The 19,031-nt window shown below is 53.7% G+C and overlaps 1 protein-coding gene across 1 annotated transcript; it reads left to right on the plus strand.

Annotated features, from left to right (window-relative positions):
• Window positions 1-29: 29 nt before the first annotated feature.
• Window positions 30-17,589, plus strand: CNNM3 (cyclin and CBS domain divalent metal cation transport mediator 3). Its single transcript, XM_010601362.3, has 8 exons — window positions 30-1,272; window positions 9,583-9,726; window positions 10,689-10,838; window positions 11,164-11,333; window positions 11,558-11,654; window positions 12,075-12,208; window positions 12,611-12,749; window positions 15,310-17,589. Exons 1-8 carry the CDS (start codon window positions 30-32, stop codon window positions 15,372-15,374), a joined length of 2,142 nt encoding a protein of 713 aa, XP_010599664.2. The 3' UTR covers window positions 15,375-17,589.
• The last annotated feature ends 1,442 nt before the right edge of the window (window positions 17,590-19,031 follow it).

The raw sequence follows: 19,031 nt of genomic DNA on the forward strand, positions 1-19,031 counted from the left end.
ATAGGCTGCGCGAGAGCGGGCGGCGGGCGATGGCGGCGGCGGCGGCGGCGGCGGCGGGTGGGCTCGGCTGGCTCTTGGCCGCGCTCTGCCTGGGCAGCGCCGCCGGGGAGGCCACGCCGGGCCCGCAGGTGCTGCGCTTCTGCCTGGAGGAGGACGCGGCCGAGGGCGCGGGGCGGACGCGAGCGGGGGCGGCGGGGGCCGCGCCCGAGGCCACCTTCCGCCTGCGCCTCTTCGGCCCGGGCTTCGCCAACGGCTCCTGGTCCTGGGTGGCCCCCGAGGCGGCCGGCTGCGTCGAGGGCCGGCCGGGCGCGGCGTCCGAGCGCGGCGTCCGGGCGGGCGAGTGGCGCGCGCTGCTGCGCCTGCGCGCCGAGGCCGTGCGCCCGCACTCGTCGCTGCTGGCCGTGCGCGTGGAGCCGGGCGGCGCGGCGGCCGAGGAGGCGGTGCCGCCCTGGGCGCTGGGCCTGGGGGCGGCCGCGCTGCTGGCGCTGGCGGCGCTGGCGCGGGGCCTGCAGCTGAGCGCGCTGGCGCTGGCGCCGGCCGAGGTGCAGGTGCTGCGCGAGAGCGGCTCGGAGGCGGAGCGCGCGGCGGCGCGGCGCCTGGAGCCCGCGCGGCGCTGGGCCGGCTGCGTCCTGGGCGCGCTGCTGCTGCTGGCCAGCCTGGCGCAGGCGGCGCTGGCGGTGCTGCTGTACCGCGCGGCCGGCCAGCGCGCGGTGCCCGCCGTGCTGGGGAGCGCGGGGCTCGTGTTCCTGGTGGGCGAGGTGGTGCCGGCCGCCGTGAGCGGGCGCTGGGCGCTGGCGCTGGCGCCGCGCGCGCTGGGCCTCAGCCGCCTGGCGGTGCTGCTCACGCTGCCGGTGGCGCTGCCGGTGGGCCAGCTGCTGGAGCTGGCGGCGCGGCCCGGGCGGCTGCGCGAGCGCGTCCTGGAGCTGGCGCGCGGCGGCGGCGACCCGTACAGCGACCTCAGCAAGGGCGTGCTGCGCTGCCGGACGGTGGAGGACGTGCTCACGCCGCTCGAGGACTGCTTCATGCTGGACGCCAGCGCCGTGCTGGACTTCGGAGTCCTGGCCAGCATCATGCAGAGCGGCCACACGCGCATCCCGGTGTACGAGGAGGAGCGCTCCAACATCGTGGACATGCTCTACCTCAAGGACTTGGCCTTCGTGGACCCCGAAGACTGCACGCCGCTCAGCACCATCACCCGGTTCTACAACCACCCACTCCACTTCGTATTCAACGACACCAAGCTGGACGCCGTCCTGGAGGAGTTCAAGCGAGGTAACTGCTGGAGAATCGCGGAGGGGACGCGAGTGTCTTCCCCTGGAAGAGGTGCAGGAGCTTTATGGAACCCTCCAGGAAAGGGTCCCACTCCTGCGGAGGGCAGTGAGACCTCCGAGGGCCCTTTTAAAGAAGGTGATGAACGACCTTTGGGGCGGGGGTATGTCCCCTTGGTGTAAGTCTCCAGCTCCTTCCCCGTCCCAGGCCTTTTCTCTGAGCTTTGGACTTTGTGGCAGGTCCAAACCCTTGAATAGAAACTTAAAGAACGTAGTTTCCAGAGACCTAGATGCCGTTATCTGCACTCAGGTAATATCAAGTTAGCGTGACCTGTGGTGTTTCCAGGACATTGTTAGGTCGTTGATTGGCTCCTGCCTCCCAGATTCCAGAAAAGGGAATAACCTATAAATACTTTCTTACAAGTGTGAAAGAAGTTTTTCTTTTGATTTCACCAAAAGCAACTAAACGGGTGATGATTTAATTTTCTCTCCCCATCTACACACCCCCCCCCCGTTTTCTAACCTCCCCTTTTGTAATTCTGGGAGCCCTGGTTGCCCAGTGGTTAAAAACTCAGCTGTTAACCAAAAGGTTGGCAGTTCAAATCCACCAGGCACCCCTTGGAAGCCCTATGGGACAGTTCTACTCTGTCCAATAGGGTTGCTATGAGTCAGAATCAACTCATGGCAACGGTTTTTTCTGACTTGGAGTAAAGTCTCTCAAGTTCTCCTTTAATTCCACATCCTCGTCTCTTTCTTTTCACCCTGATTTATCTGAGCACCTCTTAAGGTTGAAGCTCAAAGCTGTAAGCCCCTCTGGTGTGAGTGTGTGGGCTCCTCTGTTGTCCTCCCAGTGTTGGGCTTGGGGTGCTCCCCAGAGCTTGGCACTCTCCTTGGCCACCAGACGTGCTTCTCACGCCTCAGCTCCCGCAGGATGGTGGTGGGGGCACCCCAAGACTCTGGTTGGGCTTGGCCCTGAAGGCTACTTAATGTCAGGCGGAGGAGCCCGCCGAGCCCTGTGATGTTTCTGGCAGCTGTGGAGTCCTGCCCCAGGCTGGCAGGGGAGCTGTTCTCTGAGCACCTTGACGGCCAGGTCAGGAAAGCAAGTCTTTACAGTGATGACGTTGCCGCTGCATTGAACGCCGCTGTACGCGGCACGAATGGAGGCTCCGTTGTCGCTTTTAATCCTTGGAAGAGCTGGGTGTCGAGTAGTTGGGCAGTTACTGTTATTACTGCCGTGGAGACAGGTGGGCAGCTCTGATGGGTCTGCTGCAGAGAACCCCTCAGATGCTCCTGGCTGTTTCCCCAGGAAGTGGCCATGCAGCACTTCTGTGGGGCAGGGGAGCCCGGAGTAAGGGCCTCTTGGTGGTGAGTAACCTGTCTGGGCCACCATGGTCCCCCAGGCACCGGTGGTTCCTGTGGCGTGGTGGCCACCAGCGCTGGGCCTGGAGTCAGAGTTGGGTGGGCTCCGTCCTGCCCCTGCTGCCTCCCAGCTTGAGACCCTGGGAAGGCTGCTCATGGTCCAGGGCCTCATCTGTTAACGGTACCCAAACCAAAACCAAACCCACTGCTGTCGAGTCGATTCTGACTCATAGCGACCCTGGAGGACAGAGTAGAACTGCCCCATAGGATTTCCAAGGCTGTGGTCCTAACGGAAACATACTATCACATCTTTCTCCCACAGAGCGGCTGGTGGGTTCGAACTGCCAGCCTTTTGGTTAGCGGCTGAGCACTCAACCAGTGTGACACCAGGGCTCTTTTGCTAATGATAAGAGCTGGGAAAAGAATGCAACTGGAAGAAAAAAAAAAAATGTAAAATCCTTAGCCCAGTGGCTGGCACGCATGCTCTGAGCACCTGTTAGTGGTGTATTTGGTGTTTGCTAACTCATGAACGGGAGCCCTGGTGGCACAGTGGTTAAAGCACCCAGCTGCTAACCGAAAGGTTGGCGGTTCAAACCTACCAGCCTCTCTGCGGGAGAAAAATGTGGCAGTCTGCTTCAGTAAAGATTACAGCCTTGAAAACCCTTTGGGGCAGCTGTACTCTGCCCTATAGGGTCGGAATCAACTCGACGCAGTGGGTTTTGTGTTAACTCATGAACAAGGAGAAGGACCTGGAAGTTAAAAGGCCATTTCTTCCAGACAGGTCACCAGACTGCCTCCATTTTAGGGGAGTAGCCTGGAGAGCATGACTGAGAGGACAGGTAGTCAGGGAAGGAGGTGGTATGTGTTTGGTTGTAAGATGGTCGAGTGGAGCGGGTTTTAATGTTGGTATGAAGAAGGCAATGGAGAGAGAAGGCCACGGTAGATCCTTTGCTGGGCTGGGTGGTCCAGGAGCGGCTCTGGAGAACCTATTCGGCCACGCAGGCTTCCTGCAACCTAATGCTAGAGGATTTGGGGCATAGTGCCCTTCTGCTTTAATCAGACTGTTCCAGAAGCTGCCTGCTAACACCACGCTAAAAGCCTCCTGCTGGAAGCCCGCAGGTGAGGTTAAGGAACCTGGAGATTGAGGGAGAGCTCTTTATCCACCCTCCACTTCCTCCTGTGGTGAGTGAGGGCAGGCGAAAGTGGCCCATGCCTTTCTGTGACCTCCTGGAACTTTCTCTGCTTCCTGTGTTCACTGTAGTGTGTGGCAGATGTCTTTACTTTTCCTTGTTAAGGTTCTTCTTAACTTCCTTCTTCATTCCTCTGCTTACGGACAGAGGGCATATTGTAGCCCTCAGGGTGTGTGAGGTGTTAAAAATCAGTCCCCTTTGCATTGCTCTGCCAAGTGTGTGAGGGGGTGGTGGCCCGCTGCAGCTCCTGGAGCTGGTGTTCCTGGCAGCCTTGGCAGCTGCCGTTCCTGGTCCTGTTCCTTTTATTCCTTGGGAGCACGGTCTGTTCCGGGACTTTGTAGTCTGCGGTGCCCCAGGAGGCACCCCTCAGTCAGTGTGTGGACTTCAGATGACAGCGATTATTGTGCATGCCTCGCCAGGAAGAGCGAGAACTTTGGAGCTGTCTTAAATAGCATGTATTTTCTTTAAGGAGCCCTGGTGATGCAGAGGCCAAGAGCTCTGTTCCTTACCAAAAAGTCAGCAGTTGAAATCCACCACCCGGAAACACTACGGGGCAGTTCTACTCTGTCCTATAGGGTCGCTATGAGTTGGAATCGACAGCAACAAGTTTGATGTTTTTTGAAGATACCTTAGAAAGCTCTGGTGGCACAGGGGTTAAGGCGCTCAGCTGCTAATCGGAAGGTCGGAGGTTTGAACCCACCAGCCACTCTGCCGGAGAAAGATGTGGCCGTCTGCTTCCGTAAAGATTAAAAACCCAGTGCCGTCGAGTCGATTCCGACTCATAGCGACCCTGTAGGCTCCTTGGAAACTCTGTGGGGGCAGTTCTACCCTGTCCGTAAGGATTACAGCCTTGGAAATCCTGTGGGGCAGTTATACTCTGTCCTATAGGGTTGCTGTGAGTGGGAATTGACCTGATGGTAATGGGTTTGGTTTTTTTGTTTTTTTTTTAAACCATTAGTCCTTGCTTTCTTTGTCAACCCCAGATGGGACTATTCAAGGACATTCAGCCAAAGGGGAGATTAGAGCGGGTGGCCTTTTCAGAGCCCTTGCTTTTAACCAGCCAAGATCTGGGTCACTGTAAGAAGCCAGAGGATCGCCAGGATGCTGCAGAGAGCCCTGTTGGGACTGTTGTGTGGAGCGTTCTCGTAGGGGAAACCCTGGTAGTGTAGTGGTTAAGTGCTACGGCTGCTAACCAAGAGGTCGGCAGTTCGAATCTGCCAGGCACTCCTTGGAAACTCTATGGGGCAGTTCTACTCTGTCATGTAGGGTCGCTATGAGTCGGAATCGACTCGACGGGAGTGGGTTTGGTTTGGTTTTGGGTTTTTTCTCGTAGGATATATTCAGACGTTTGCATTAAACAAAAACGGGAAGGGGAAGGAGGTTAAATTCCAGGCGCATTGTGAAGACTGTCCTAGAAATTAGGCATTACAGAAGGTCTGCCAGCATCCAGAGAATTCATGAGGACGCATGGGCGTGCCGACTGAGCACGCTGTAGAGCCTTTCCGAAGCTTTTGGGGTGATGTTGGCAAGCCATGCCGCCCGCATCTCGCCTGTGGCTCCATGAAGCGCATTCAGTGTTGGCTATAGTCAGGGGCCTCCGTGTTTCAGGGCGTTTCACCCTGTCAGATGAGGGGTAAAGGTCACTTCCTCCAGCTGCCTTTTCTGTTTACCCCGCCTGCTTTCTCAGGATTGCCTTCTGGCCACTCACACATCCTGTCTTGAGAATGTATCACATGACCACTGGTTTAGGAAGGAGCCCTGATGGCGCAATGGTTAAGCACCCGGCTGCTAACCAACCAGTCGGCGGCTCAAACCTACCGGCAGCTCTGAGGGAGAAAAGACCTGGCGGGTGATCTGCTTCCCTAAAAATTAAGCCCGTTGCCATCGAGTCGATTCCAACTCATAGTGACCCTATAAGACAGAGTAGAACTGCCCCGTAGGGTTTCCAAGGAGCAGCTGGTGGATTCAAACTGCTTACCTTTTGGTTAGCAGCTGAGCTCTTAACCACTGCGCCACCAGTGTTCCTCTCTAAGGATTACAGCTTGGGAAACCCTACGGGACAGTCCTGTTCTGTCCTGTAGGGGTCACTATGAGTTGGAATCGACTCGGTGGCACACAAGAACCGGTTTAGGAGGCGGCTTCCGTCCGTTATCAGATCATCCCAGCACGGTAGATCACAGTAACATTCTGCCTGTTGTATAAAGTCTGAGATCGTGGGAGAGAAGTCCATTCCTTCCTGTTGGTTACAGGCCACAGGGACTGGTTTCCTAAGAGAAAGGGACTGAGGTGGGTGCTCTTTGCCCTGAGACGGCCATGGAGAACCGGGCTTGGCTTTACCGATCCTCAGAGGCTGTTGAGTATGGCTATGGTTCGAGCCCTTGGCTTTGCTAATCTGGCCTGAGAGGTTTGTGTCATGCGGCAGGGCCGCCGTGGCCCTTGTGGAGATGGCACCTGCTGGCCGCCGTGGCCCTTGTGGAGATGGCACCTGCTGGCCGCCGTGGCCCTTGTGGAGATGGCACCTGCTGGCCGCCGTGGCCCTTGTGGAGATGGCACCTGCTGGCTGGCGTGAAACAAACCAACAGACACTGGGGTGGAATGTGCCTGAGGGTGCTGTGCTCCTCAGCCAGGGTCTCTGGCTCAGCAGGAGCGGGCGTACAGTCCTCCAGGGACCCAGGCCTTTTCCTCCTGGGAAGTGGGAAAGTGGCCGTTTCCACTTGTCCTTGTTGTCCGGGGATCTCAGGCATCCTGAAGAACGGAGCTTTATTTTCCTTGGACGGGGCCCTGTACTTCAGAGAGGTCCCCAGAGGGGAAGGATCTTCCAGGACTCCATCCGTTGTTTTCAGAGAGAGTCGGTTGAGCGTGGCGGTTAGGATGAGGCGCTCAGGAGCCAACTGCTTGGGTTCCTCTGCACTGGGGCAGGTTACTTAACCTCTCTGGGTGTCACCTGTGAAACAGGAAGTGCTGTTAGGTGCCTCAGAGAGTTGTGAGGATTCACAGGGTGAATGAATGAGTAAAGCACTGGGTGCCTGCCAGCGAGCACTGCCTCCTGCATTCCGTCCCTTCGCACTCCACGTTCAGTCCCTTCGGAGATGCGCATTTTAACACCTCTGATGTCAGGCTCCTCCCACAATTCATGGCGTCTTAGCGTTGCCATCGAGTGATTCTGACTTAATAGTAACACTGTGGGACCGTAGAATTGCCCCATAGGGTTTCCAAGGCTGTAAATCTCTATGGAAGCAGACCACCACATCTTTCTCCCAAGGAGGGGCTGGTGGGTTTGAACCACTGACCTTTCAGTTAGCAGCCAAGTGCTTTAGCCGCTGCACCAGCAGAGCTCCTTGATGGCATCACAGATTTGTTGAAGTGCAGTAAATGTTATCTCCTTTTTTCTTTTTTACAGCCTCACTCCTTTCCTGGCCATCAGGTCACTGGTCAGATAATAACAGTAACAGGTATTCCTTGACTAACCCACATTTTTGTTCTGTGCATCTCATCTCTGGCACAAGGGTTGACTTGGCACAATGCCCAGCTCTACCTCAAGAAAGGCTCGGGGTTGAAAGGGTGAGGTGGAGCTTGCTGGAGAGACCCCTGCCCAACAGTCTGTTTCTGTACTTGACTCCTGTGTTGTAATTAAACCCAAAGTACGTTTTAGTTCTCTAGTGCTCCTGTCACAGAAATACCACAGGTGGGTGACCTGCACAAACAGAAACTTATTTTCTCACAGTTTAGGGGGCTAGAAGTCTGAATTCAGGACGCTGGCTCTAGGGGAAGGCTTCCTCTTTGTGTCGGCCTCTTTGTGTCCACTGGGGGAAGCTTTTGTTCCTTGGCATGGCATTGCTCTTCCCTGTTTGTGCTTGTTGCTTGCTCAATCAAAAGAGATCACCTTAAGACCCTACTCTAAAACTGCCTTGTTAACATAACAAAGGAAACCCATACCCGAATGGGATTATAGCCACTGATACAACCAAAAAACCCAAACCTGGTGGAGTTGATTCCTACTCATAGCGACCCTGTAGGACAGAGTAGAACTGCCCCACAAGGTTTCCAGGGAGCAGCTGGTGGATTTGAACTGCCAACCGCTGCACCACCACGGCTCCGCACTGATACAGGGACAGGGTTTATAGGACATGTTTTTGGGGAACGCAGTTGAATCCATAACAGTGTATGAAGTCTCATTCACACCAAGCAAGAAGCGAACTTGAGTTTTTGCTTTACCAAAGGATCCTTGTAGCAGGTACCCTTTACTATGGGATGCTTCAGAGCAGAATGGAACCAGTCTTGGATCCCACAGTACAGACACATGCCAGCTTTTACCCCAGGCTTTATCCAGTAGTAAGAAAAGCAGGGGATAGTTGAGATGAGTCTGCTCTCAGTTCCCTTATCCCAGAACCTGGTACTCAATGTGACAGCTGTAGCAGCTAGCTGTGTGTGGCATTAAACCAAAAACCAAACCCACTGCTGTCGAGTTGATTCCGACTCATAGAGACCCTATAGGACAGAGTAGAACTGCCCCATAGAGTTTCCAAGGAGCGCCTGGCGGATTCAAACTGCTGACCTCTTGGTTAGCAGCCGTAGCGCTTAACCACTACGCCACCAGGGTTTCCTGTGTGGCATTAAGTTCTTGAAATGTTACTAGTCCTAGTTGAGATTGTATCGGATTGTAAAGACTTAGTATTTTTAAAAAAGTAATGTATCTACTCATTTTTATATTCATTACATATTGAAATGATAATATTTTGGGTGTATTGAATTAGTTGAAATATATTTTGAATCTTAAAAAAATTTTTTTTAATGGAGCTACTGAAAAATTTTGAATTCTGTATGTGGCTTGTATTCTGTTTCTTTTGGACAGTTACAAGGTTTTATTATGAAAAGCACTTACTGAAATGGTAAATTTCTGACATTTCCCCAGCGTTTACTGGTGCTCTGAGTCTTGGGCTTTTTCAAACTTACGTTTCTTCATTAAACAAACAGGTGAACAAAGTAGAACAAATAGGAAGCTAACATAAGAAAAAGGCAGAAGAGGAAGGTGAAAAGTTCGGTCCGCTCTTGCTCCCCACGCAGTCTGGGCTCTGAGTGGGGTTACCAGTTACCTTCTCCCTTCAGCGGTGAATTCTCAGAGCCTTCCGGCGGAGACTGGGTTCGATCCCTGGCCCGTGCGTCTCATGCACAGCTACCACCTGCCCGTCGGTGGAGGCTCGTGAGTTGCTGTGATGCTGAGCAGGTTTCAGTGGAGCTTCCAGACTGAGTGTAGGAAGAACTGTCTGGCAGTCTACTTCTGCAAATCAGCCAAGGAAACCTTGTGGATCACAGTGGGATTGTGCGTGGGGTTACCATTAGTCAGGCACCGACTTGCTGGTAGCTGGCAGCAACAGCAATTCATTCCTCAGTGTGACTCTCGTTGGCTTCTGCTTCTGGAAAGAAAGGGCAGCTTTAGGAGAACCTCCCACACAGTCAGCTGGTTGGCCCTATTTGACATCTCTCCTTAGGTTCTCCGAGCTAGACCCTCCAGGGGAATCCGTTCCTGGAGTCGGTGCCTTTGTTCGTCACATGGAAGGAACACAGATGTTAGCTTCTGCCCTCTGGGTGGGCGGGTGCTAGGGGAGAGCTGGGGAGTCAAGGGAGAAGGTGGAGCTTGTGGTTTTCCCTCCCAAAGGCATCTGCCGTGTGCCTTCCTGCCGGCTCTGTTCTTATGTGTCCAGAACAGGTCCGTGCAGAGACCCTTGTGACCACAAGTCATTCACATGGATGTCCCCTTGCCACAGGGAAATCCCACCTGGCCATCGTGCAGAAGGTGAACAACGAGGGTGAGGGCGACCCCTTCTACGAGGTCCTGGGCCTGGTCACCCTGGAGGACGTCATAGAGGAGATCATCAAGTCTGAGATCCTGGACGAGTCTGAAGACTACCGTAAGTTGGGACTCCCGGCAGTCTTCTGTTCCAGATGGTCTCTCAGGCCTGTTGGGAGAGGACGGAGCCTCCACGTCTCTTGGCGTGGGTCACGTTTGCTGGAGAATGGGCCGGGTGCCCTCCTAGATCTCCCGCCCAAACTGTGCCCAGCCGGGCTCATTCTTCCTGTCTGCACAGCCCAGTACTGCCCCTCTCCAGAAGGCTGCTGCTTGCATCAGGATGCAGAGCTGTGGTCACCTGTCCCATCGGTGGCTCGGCCGCCCCAGTTCTTGCTTGGGGCTCTGTCAGCAGCTGTACTGTTTCCTCTGTCACCGAGGAGAGCCCTTTCTCTTTTCTGTCGTGCCTTGTGCTTTATGGATGTGTCTCCTCAAAGAAGCCCCATTCTTCACTACCAATGGGGTATCCCCAAAGTAGGTGATCCTGGGACTTCTGCCTCAGGTGATGGCGGAGATCCACAGGGCAGACATAGAACCCGTGCTTGACGGCTGGTCCTCGGGCAGCACTGGGGACCTGACCGCTCACCCTTACGTGCCTTCGAGTGTGTTGCTTTGACCCCAGCATCTTTCCCCAGACAGAGCAACTTCAGCTGGCCCCTCGGACTGTCCTAGGTACAAGGTCACTGAGTTATTGTTAATTTTCAAATGCACGCTTTCCAGAAGAAGGTCTCTTAATTGCTGAGAACGTTTTACATAAACAGCTTTGCTGTTCCACCAACAGCATTTTCAGCCACCTCCAAGACAAGGAGCATTCCTGCTGCTCCCTCCATCCTGGGTGCCAGGATTGCCACGTGGTGGGGATGGCAGCCAGGCTGTCCCCCGGGACACGGATGCTGTCTCCTCCCTGCCCTCCCCGAGCACCTCAGGCCTTGGGAGGAAGGAGCCAGGCTACATGGCTCCTAGGTTTGATCATGCTGACTGGACAGGTTGCTGGTGCCTGAGCACACCTTTTTCTTACCACCTCAGGGGACACCAAGGTGAGGAGGAAGCCTGCCTCCCTGAGTGCCCCCATCAGGCGAAAAGAGGAATTCTCCCTGTTCAAGGTGTCTGACGATGAATATAAAGTGAAAATCTCACCTCAGCTGCTCTTGGCCACCCAGCGCTTCCTTTCCCGAGGTGAGGGTGAAAGGTGGTCTTCGCCCCCGTTCTCTGCTCACTGTCAGGTGGGTCAGGAGACCTGCCCCCATTCTTAATGAGCATAGCATCCCCAGCAGAACGCCTGAGCTCGAGTCCACCCACGGGCTGAGGGCTAGCTAGGCTGGTGAGCAGATGCCAGCGAGCCTTCAGCTGGGCATGTCTGAGTGCCCTGCCTGGTGCTGTGGAGGCGTGTCACCTGGCGGCCCAGCCGGGGAGAGTGCAGCTGGGGAGCGGGAGTCGGGTGTGGTTACACAAGCTGTGCTGGTCCTTGTGGACACCGTTCCCTCTTCCCGCTGCGGGGCAGAGGTGGATGTATTCAGCCCCCTGCGGATCTCTGAGAAGGTCCTGCTGCACCTGCTGAAGCACCCCAGTGTCAACCAGGAAGTGCGGTTTGATGCCAGCGACCGCCTGGCTGCAGACCACTACCTGTACCAGCGCAGCCAGCCGGTTGACTACTTCATTCTCATCCTTCAGGTAACTGGGATGCTAGACTGGACTCCCCCCTTCCCCATAAAACAGGAAGGGTCTGTGAGAAGAGACAGGGAACAGGGACAGCCAGGTCCTCTCCCCACTCAGTAATTGGGTTGATGGTTTCTCCTTGTGCTCTCTTCTGACAGGAAAGATAACCTAGCCACACCTGTTTCTCTCTCCCTCCTTCCATCTCTCCTGCCCCCTGTCCCTTCTTCCCTTCCTCCCAGGGCAGGGTTGAGGTAGAGATCGGGAAGGAGGGCCTGAAGTTCGAGAACGGGGCCTTCACCTATTACGGAGTATCTGCCTTGACAGCCCCATCCTCAGGTGAGCAGTGCCCCTTGGAGCTGACAGCTGGGTCAGGGGCATTGGGCTGCGCTTGAGGGCCCACCACACCCCACTCCAGATGTTGCTGTGGGCCTCTATGCCAGGATTCTAGCCTCCCCTTTCACTGGAGCCCACTCCTTTCCTCCCAGTCTGCGGCCAGTAGCCCTGTGCTGCGCGTCATCTGCGGGCCGTGTGGAGGGAGGGGGCGGCGTTTCCTCGGGGCTCACCCCATTGCTTATGCCATCCCTGCACATCCGTTCCCTGGAGGAGGTGTGCTCACTGTCCTTCAGTGTTCTTAGCCATACCCCTCTCAGGTGGTTTGTGGGGTGGATCTTAGAGGCTCTGCAGTACTCCCCACAGTGTGGAGGCTGCTCAGCTTCAGCACTGGCTCCTGCCACCCCTGACTGTTCCTCTTAATAGTTCACCAGTCCCCAGTGTCCTCGCTCCAGCTGTCCCGCCGTGACCCACAGCCCGAGCCAGCAGACGGCACCCGCTCATCCACATATTGTCCGGACTACACCGTGAGGGCCCTCTCTGACCTGCAGTTCATTAAGGTGACCGCCTGGGCAGCTCGTGGCTTTTTACCAGCTTCACGTCCCCGAGGGGCTAGACCAGCTGGATTCAGAGTAAACCACATTGATTCTTCCGTGACTTCCCCGGAGCAAGGCCCTTCACTTGTTCTGAAGGATGGCCATGGTTCCCCTGAGGCCCATGTGACCGCTGGTGATCTGGTCCTGGTTCCAGGCCTCTCCACCGGGTTGCCATTGGAGGTCTTAAAATCACTTGGCCCACTTGCTCTTCTCTGTCCTTAACTACGTAAAGCTCTTTCTTTTTTCTCTTTACCACGTTGTGACTCTCTAATCTGGTTCAATGGGCAGGAGGGAACAGTGTGACCTCTTGCCTTCTCCCTCTCGCTGTACACTGCACCTGCCCAGGTGATGCCCTCTCTCCTCCAGGTGACGCGACTGCAGTACCTCAATGCACTCCTGGCTACCCGAGCCCAGAATATGCCTCAGTCCCCTGAGAATGAGGACCTCCAGGTTGTCCCAGGCAGCCAGACCAGGCTCCTTAGTGACAGGACGGCCCCGGCAGCAGGTAACGCTGGGTGCCCCATCTGTGGGGCCTGCACTCTCAGCCAGTCCTTCCTGCTCGCACGCACAGGAGCTCTGTCCTCGCCTGCCCTGCGCTCTTTTCTCCTCCTCCCTCCTTGCTGCTTGAATTGCTCATGTTGACACCAAGCTGTAGGCCAAGATGGCGCTGTCAGGTGGGCTATATTAAGTCGACACTTTCGTTCAAGGGCCTGTTAGAATGGTTTGACTTAGGGATTAATTGCTAAATGGGAATAAGATCAAGTTCAGATTGGGCATTTAGGATTAGGGTTTGGTCACAGATGGGCCTGGCTCAGAAGGTGGTGGCTTGGTGGAAACCACTCCAGAAACTAGAGAGGCACCTGCTGAGTGGTTTGGTCAGGTCCCGGGAACATTTACACTGTGAGCAGGACGGTGGTGGATGAAGCAGGCCTGCAGTGTGAGATGGAAGTGGGGTAGGCGGGCGATACGGCAGACCTCCCCTCTACAGCGTGAGGCAGGGAAAATGCAGAGGAGCTCTGTGAGACAGACCTTGGAAAGAAGCAGTAAGAAGCCTGGAAATCCTCTTTTTCTTGTAATCTGCTTTTTAAAATTCTGATTGAGCTCCAAGGTGTGGGTCAGAGATCCTCAGGGCCCCCTGAAAGAGCTGTGGGCTCCTGGAGAGACGTGGAAGGCGCAGAGCCTGGCGTGACTCAGTACTGCCCATCCCCGGCGAGGAGGCCGAGGCCTTACTCAGCTCAGCCAGGCGCTGTGCTTGAAGCTTTACACGTGCTGATGTGTTTAACCTCCCCAGAGTTCCAAGAGGTGGTAGTTGTCCCCACTTTACCGACGACGACTCTGAGGCAGAGCGAGGTCACGGCTGGAATGTGCCAGATTGGGATCCAGGTGTTCTGACTCGGAGCCTGTGCATGCCCTTGACCCCTGGGCTGCGGCACTTCACCAGAACAGCTCTGGTTGCTTTTATAAAGAAAAGTACTTACTGGTTTGTGGTTTGACATGCAGGTAGAGGGACAGAGAGCCCCACCCTGGGCCCCCGGGTGCTCCAGCTCCAGGTGCTTTGTGCTGTTCCCTCCTGAATCTGGGCGTGGATCGCAGCCCTTCCCATAGGGTTTCCAAGGAGCAGTTGGTGGATTAGAACTGCCAACCTTTTGGTTAACACCTGAGCTCTTAACTACTGCACCACTAGGGCTCCCAGGGCCGTCCTACTAGAGAAGGATTGATGGCGGCTCTGTGTAACAGATTATCCACTCTTTTGTAGTGTTGGTTACTTCCCTTACGTGTTTACCTGACATTTGCCCCCAGTGAGCCTCACTGCTGACTTTCTGCCCCTCACCTCAGCTCTGTGGGGTCACCCCTGTGGGCTTGGCATTCCTCTGTCCAGAAGAGCTGGTGTCATTGCACACTTGGAGGTCCCCTGGAGGCACTGCTTACACAGCACAGGTCAGAGCCAGTCCTGGGAGCCTTTGCACAAGGTCCCTCATCAGAGAAGTGCCTTTATTCCCCCGTTGGCTCCTGTTTCTAATCCAAGTATCTGTCTATAAGATGCCTGGAAAACAGGTTTTTAATTACCTACAGCAGGGGTCAGCAAACCATGGCCCAAAGGCCAAATCCGGCCAGCTGCCATTTTTGTAAATAAAGTTTTATTGTTCGTGTATTGTATGTGGGTGCTGTTGAGCTACAGCAGTGGAGTTGAGGCATTGTGACAGAGACCATGGCCTGCAAAGCCTAAAAATATTAGCCCTTTACAGAAAGAGTTTTCTGATCCCGGCTTCAGCATGGAGCCTTGTGGAAAGCCACTGCACGTTCTGAACGACTCTTCCACGTTGCTGTGTATCTCCAGGGGAAAGTGGGCCCAGGACAACTCTGTCCTGGGTTTCCCTCTGCTCTGGGTAGCAAGGAGCTGAGGGCCTGCAGCTGGCTCTCCTGCCCGTGAGCTTGTTCCTGGTGCTGCCTGGAGCTCAGTCTGCATCGAGCCCGACAGCTGGTCTCCTTTCTCTCTTTTTCTCTCTGCTCTCTTTAGCCTTCCCAGTAGACCTTTCTCTCTTTGGCACATTTGGAAACTGCAGTTGATAAATGACTGTGGACTATTGAGCATTTTTTGTTTTAAGAAAACACCCAAGGTAATTATCTTCCCTTTTCCTGTCTCCCTGGTTTGCTTTAGATGCTGGGAGGAGTACAGGAAATGGCTCCCCCTACCCAGCCTGGGAGACATTTCTCCATGAGGGGTGACGGGAGCTCCCTGTCCCTTACCATTCTTCACTGTTTTTCTGAAGATTGGAGGACTATGAAAATACTTGCTCGGCCTTCAACAAAGGGCATTGTATTGTCCAGGGCAGGTCCTCCTACCCGGCACTGAAACCCACAGCCCCTGCTCCCTCTGCTTCAGTGACGGCCTTGTGAGGCCGACCATTTTCCTAGCTAATCCCAGCTCTGCCTTGCTGTCTCCTGAGGCTCTTCTGCATACCTGTTGCCCCTTCCTGTCCTAAAGGGCGTTTTAGCTTTTGTCTTTGACGAGATAGTCTGTCTTTACTAGCTTTGATGTTAACTTTCTTCCCTTTCTCCTCTAGGGTCCCACCACAGCAGACCAGGCCTCCCAGCAGAGGAAAGCCCTGGGCGGAACCCAGGAGTTTAATTTCTTGCCAAGCAGCCCCTGATCTGGGGATGGACGAGCAAGTGGGGAACTGGCGGGAGCCAAGGAATAGTCCCTGCCATACTGTCCCCGTCCCCTCAGGCCACGTTTTAGATGGCCCTTGTAGACAGTCCTGGGCGCCCTCAGAATCGAGCATCTGTCCCAGGGGCCTTCAGCAGGCCCTGCTCTCCGCCAAGGAGGTGGGGACCACAAGGGCACAGCTCCCTCCAGGCCACTTCTGGAAGGAATTAAAGGAATTCATCTCCAGCCCCCGAGGCCCAGTCTTCTCCCTCCGCCCCCCCCCCCCGCCCCAGGCTGTGACAGTGCGGTGTTTTTATACCTCTTGGGGCCAAGCCACATGCGAGTGCGTGACTGCTGCCTTACGTGGTCGGGACCTGTCCTCGCTTTGCTTTTAATTTGCCAACCTTCTGCTGCTGGCAGCGCTTTTGGAGCAAACCGAGAGCACCAGTTTTGGCTGGGGGTTCAAATCCACGGCCTTGTCCACAATGCCGTGTTTCAAAACACGTTCCCCAGCCTGTCCATGTGCCAAACCTGGAAGCACGACTGCCCACAAGTCTGCCCCGCAGCCCTGGCTCCCTCCTCTGGGGGTTGCCTTTTCTGACCCTTCCTGGAGCCGCTGAAGAGCAGGCTCCTCACACTGGGAACTGAGGGGCCTGCCCGGCGCGGCCTGCTGCGGGCCTGCGTCTCGGCTGTGTTGGCAGTTGCTGTGTTTCAAGAAGAGGTCGCACACGGGAGGAAGGGATCTTACGTTGTGTCTAATCCTTCCTTCATTGTCTGGTCCCAGGTGATGGTCATCACCAGGGTTGGCTGCTGTGTCCTACACCTTCCTCAGAGGCCGGCCTCCGTGTGAGGAGGTGCTGGGCGGCTGAGACGCCAGAGAGCAGCAAGGGAGGGAAGGGTGTTTGTGAACCAGGCAGGCCCCCATGACCTTTCTCAAAAAAAGCAATCAAAGTGTTCGTAACATCTCTGAAACATTTCAAGTTCTTTGCTTTTTTTTTTTTTTTTGGCCCTGTTCCTAGCTGTGGGGTTTTAGAGAAGTGGGAACAAGAAGGCATTTGTCTTTTTCTCGTTTACCTATTATTACCTTCCACAGTCCTTCAGCTGTGTAAACTGGAGCATCACAGGGGCGTACGGTCATAGGTCGGGAAGGGAGGGAAGAGGATTTCTGGAACCTCTCTCAAAGGAATCTGGGTCCAAAGAGAACGGTGGTGGTGTTTGCTTACTCCTTGTTGTTAAGGAGTACTCTATAAGAGCGAACCCTGGGGGAACAGGTCCTTCAAACTCACTTCTCAGTAGTGTTCTCAGCTCGTCTGCATGTTGGAGTCACTTGGCCAGTTAAAATACTGATGCTGGGTCCTGCCACTGGGGACTCTTGATTTCATCTGTCTGGACATCAGGATTTTTTGGGGGAATAATTTTAGATTTACAGAAGAGTTCCCATAGACCCTCCACTCAGCTTTCCCTCATGTTAACATCTTCCATAACCACAGTGAATTTATCAAGACTAAAAAGTAATGCTGATACGATACTATTAAACTATAGACCTCGTTTGGATTTCACCAGTTTTTCCCAATAATGCCCTTTTTCTGTTGCAGGATCCGATCCAGGATACCAAGTTGCATTTAAAGTTATTGTTTTAAAATAACTACATTCACAGGGAGTTACAGAGGCCCCACGTGTCTCTCAGTTACCCTCAGTGGGTACATCTTACATAATTAGGGCGGTGCCGGCCCCTTGGGTGTGTAGTTCTGAGCCAGTTTGTCGCCTTGTAGGTTTCTGTGGCCACCACAGTAACTCCACTCTGCCCTCCCCTGGTCTGTGGTGACCACCTGTCTACTTGTGGTGGGTTAGCCATCAAGATGGAGAACTGTTCCACCCCACAGACTCTGACTCAGGCTGCTCTTTGTAGCCACACCCCTCGCTCCCCCACCATCCCTAACCCCTAGCGACCACTGGTCTGTTTTCCGTCTACAATTCTGTCATCTCAAGGGTGTCATACAATATGTAACTGGGATTGGCATTTTTCACTCACACAATTTTCTGGAGATTTCATCTGGGTTCTGTGTGTCAACAGCTTGTTCTTTTTATCGCTGAGTAGTTGTCCATGGTGTGGATGTACCATAGTTTAACTGTTCACCTGCTGAAGGACAGCTGGGTTGTTGTAGGCTATCCAAATAAACCTGCTGTGAACATTCATGTACAGGTTTTCATGTGAACGTTAGTTTTCATTTCCCCGGGATAGGTGCCCAGGAGTGCAGCTGCTCGGTCACGTGGTAGTTAAACATGTTTAGATCATTTTGAGGAAACTGCCAAACGTTTCCAGAGTGGCAGTACCATTTTACATCTCCACCAGCACGGAAGACTGACGCAGTTTCTCCACGTTCGTCCCAGTGTTTGGTGGCGTCACTGCCTTTTATTTAGCCATTTTGATGGGTGTGTAGTGATATGTACCAGTTTTTTTTTCTCATTTAGTGGTGACCGCTTTGTACTTTCATTTTTTATGTTAAAGCAGACACAAAATTTGCTGTTTCATCTAGTCTCACACTCACAACGTTGTGCCACCATCACCACAGTTTCCGGAACCTTTAAATCACCTTAAACAGAAGCTGTACCATTGAGCGGTAAACTCCATTCCGCCCTCCCCTGGCCCACGGTAACCACTCATCAGCTATCTGTCTCCTTCCGTTTGTCTGTTCTAGATATTTCCTGTGAATGGATATCTGTCCAGCTGATGAGTGTGATGGGCTCATACAGTGTCCCTTTGTGTCTGGCTTATTTCACTTGGCATGTTTTCAGGGGTCGCCTGTGTCGTAGGAGATGTTAGGACTTAATTGTTTTGTGTGGAATAATACTGCACTGTATGTATAGACCACGTTTGATCTTTTTATCTGCTGATGAGCACTTGGGTTGTTTCCACCTTTTGGCTCTTGTGAATAATGCTGCAGTGACCACAGGTGTGTAAGTATCTGAGTCCCTGCTTTCAAATATTTAGGGTATATACCTAGGAGTATATAACTTTTCCAAGGTGCTGTACCATTTTATATTCCCACCAGCAATGGATGAGGGTTCCGGTTTTTCACCAACACTTGTTATTTTCCAGTTTTTGTTTTTAAATAATAGTCATGCTAGTGAGTGAGAATAGTATCTCAGTGTGGTTTTGAAACTAATGATGTTGAGCATCTTTTCATGTGCTCATTGGCCATTTGTATTCTTTGGAGAAAATGTCTATTCAGGTTCTTTACCCGTGTTTCTATCGAGTTGTCTCTGCTGTTGAATTATAGGAGTTCTTCATATGTTCTGGCTATTTTGCCCTTGTCTGATATCTGATCTTGAAACAGTTTCCCCCGTTCTGTAGGTTGTCTTTTCACTTTCTTAATACTGTCCTTTGATGGCACAAAAGTTTTTAAATTTTGATGAAATCCCATTTATCTTCTTTTGTTGGTCATTTTGCTTTTATAAGAATCCACTGCCAAGTGCAAGGTCCTGAAGATTTACCCCTATGTTTCCTTCTACTATTCTTAGGGTTTTAGCTCTTATATTTAGGTCATTAATCCATTTTGAGCTAATTTTTGTTTTTGATGTGAGGTAGGGGGGCTCATATCATTGTGGTTTAATTTCCCTTTCCATAATGGCCGGTGA

The sequence above is a fragment of the Loxodonta africana genome, chromosome 15 (genome assembly GCF_030014295.1).
Source record: "Loxodonta africana isolate mLoxAfr1 chromosome 15, mLoxAfr1.hap2, whole genome shotgun sequence".
In the NCBI taxonomy this organism is placed as follows: Eukaryota; Metazoa; Chordata; class Mammalia; order Proboscidea; family Elephantidae; genus Loxodonta; species Loxodonta africana.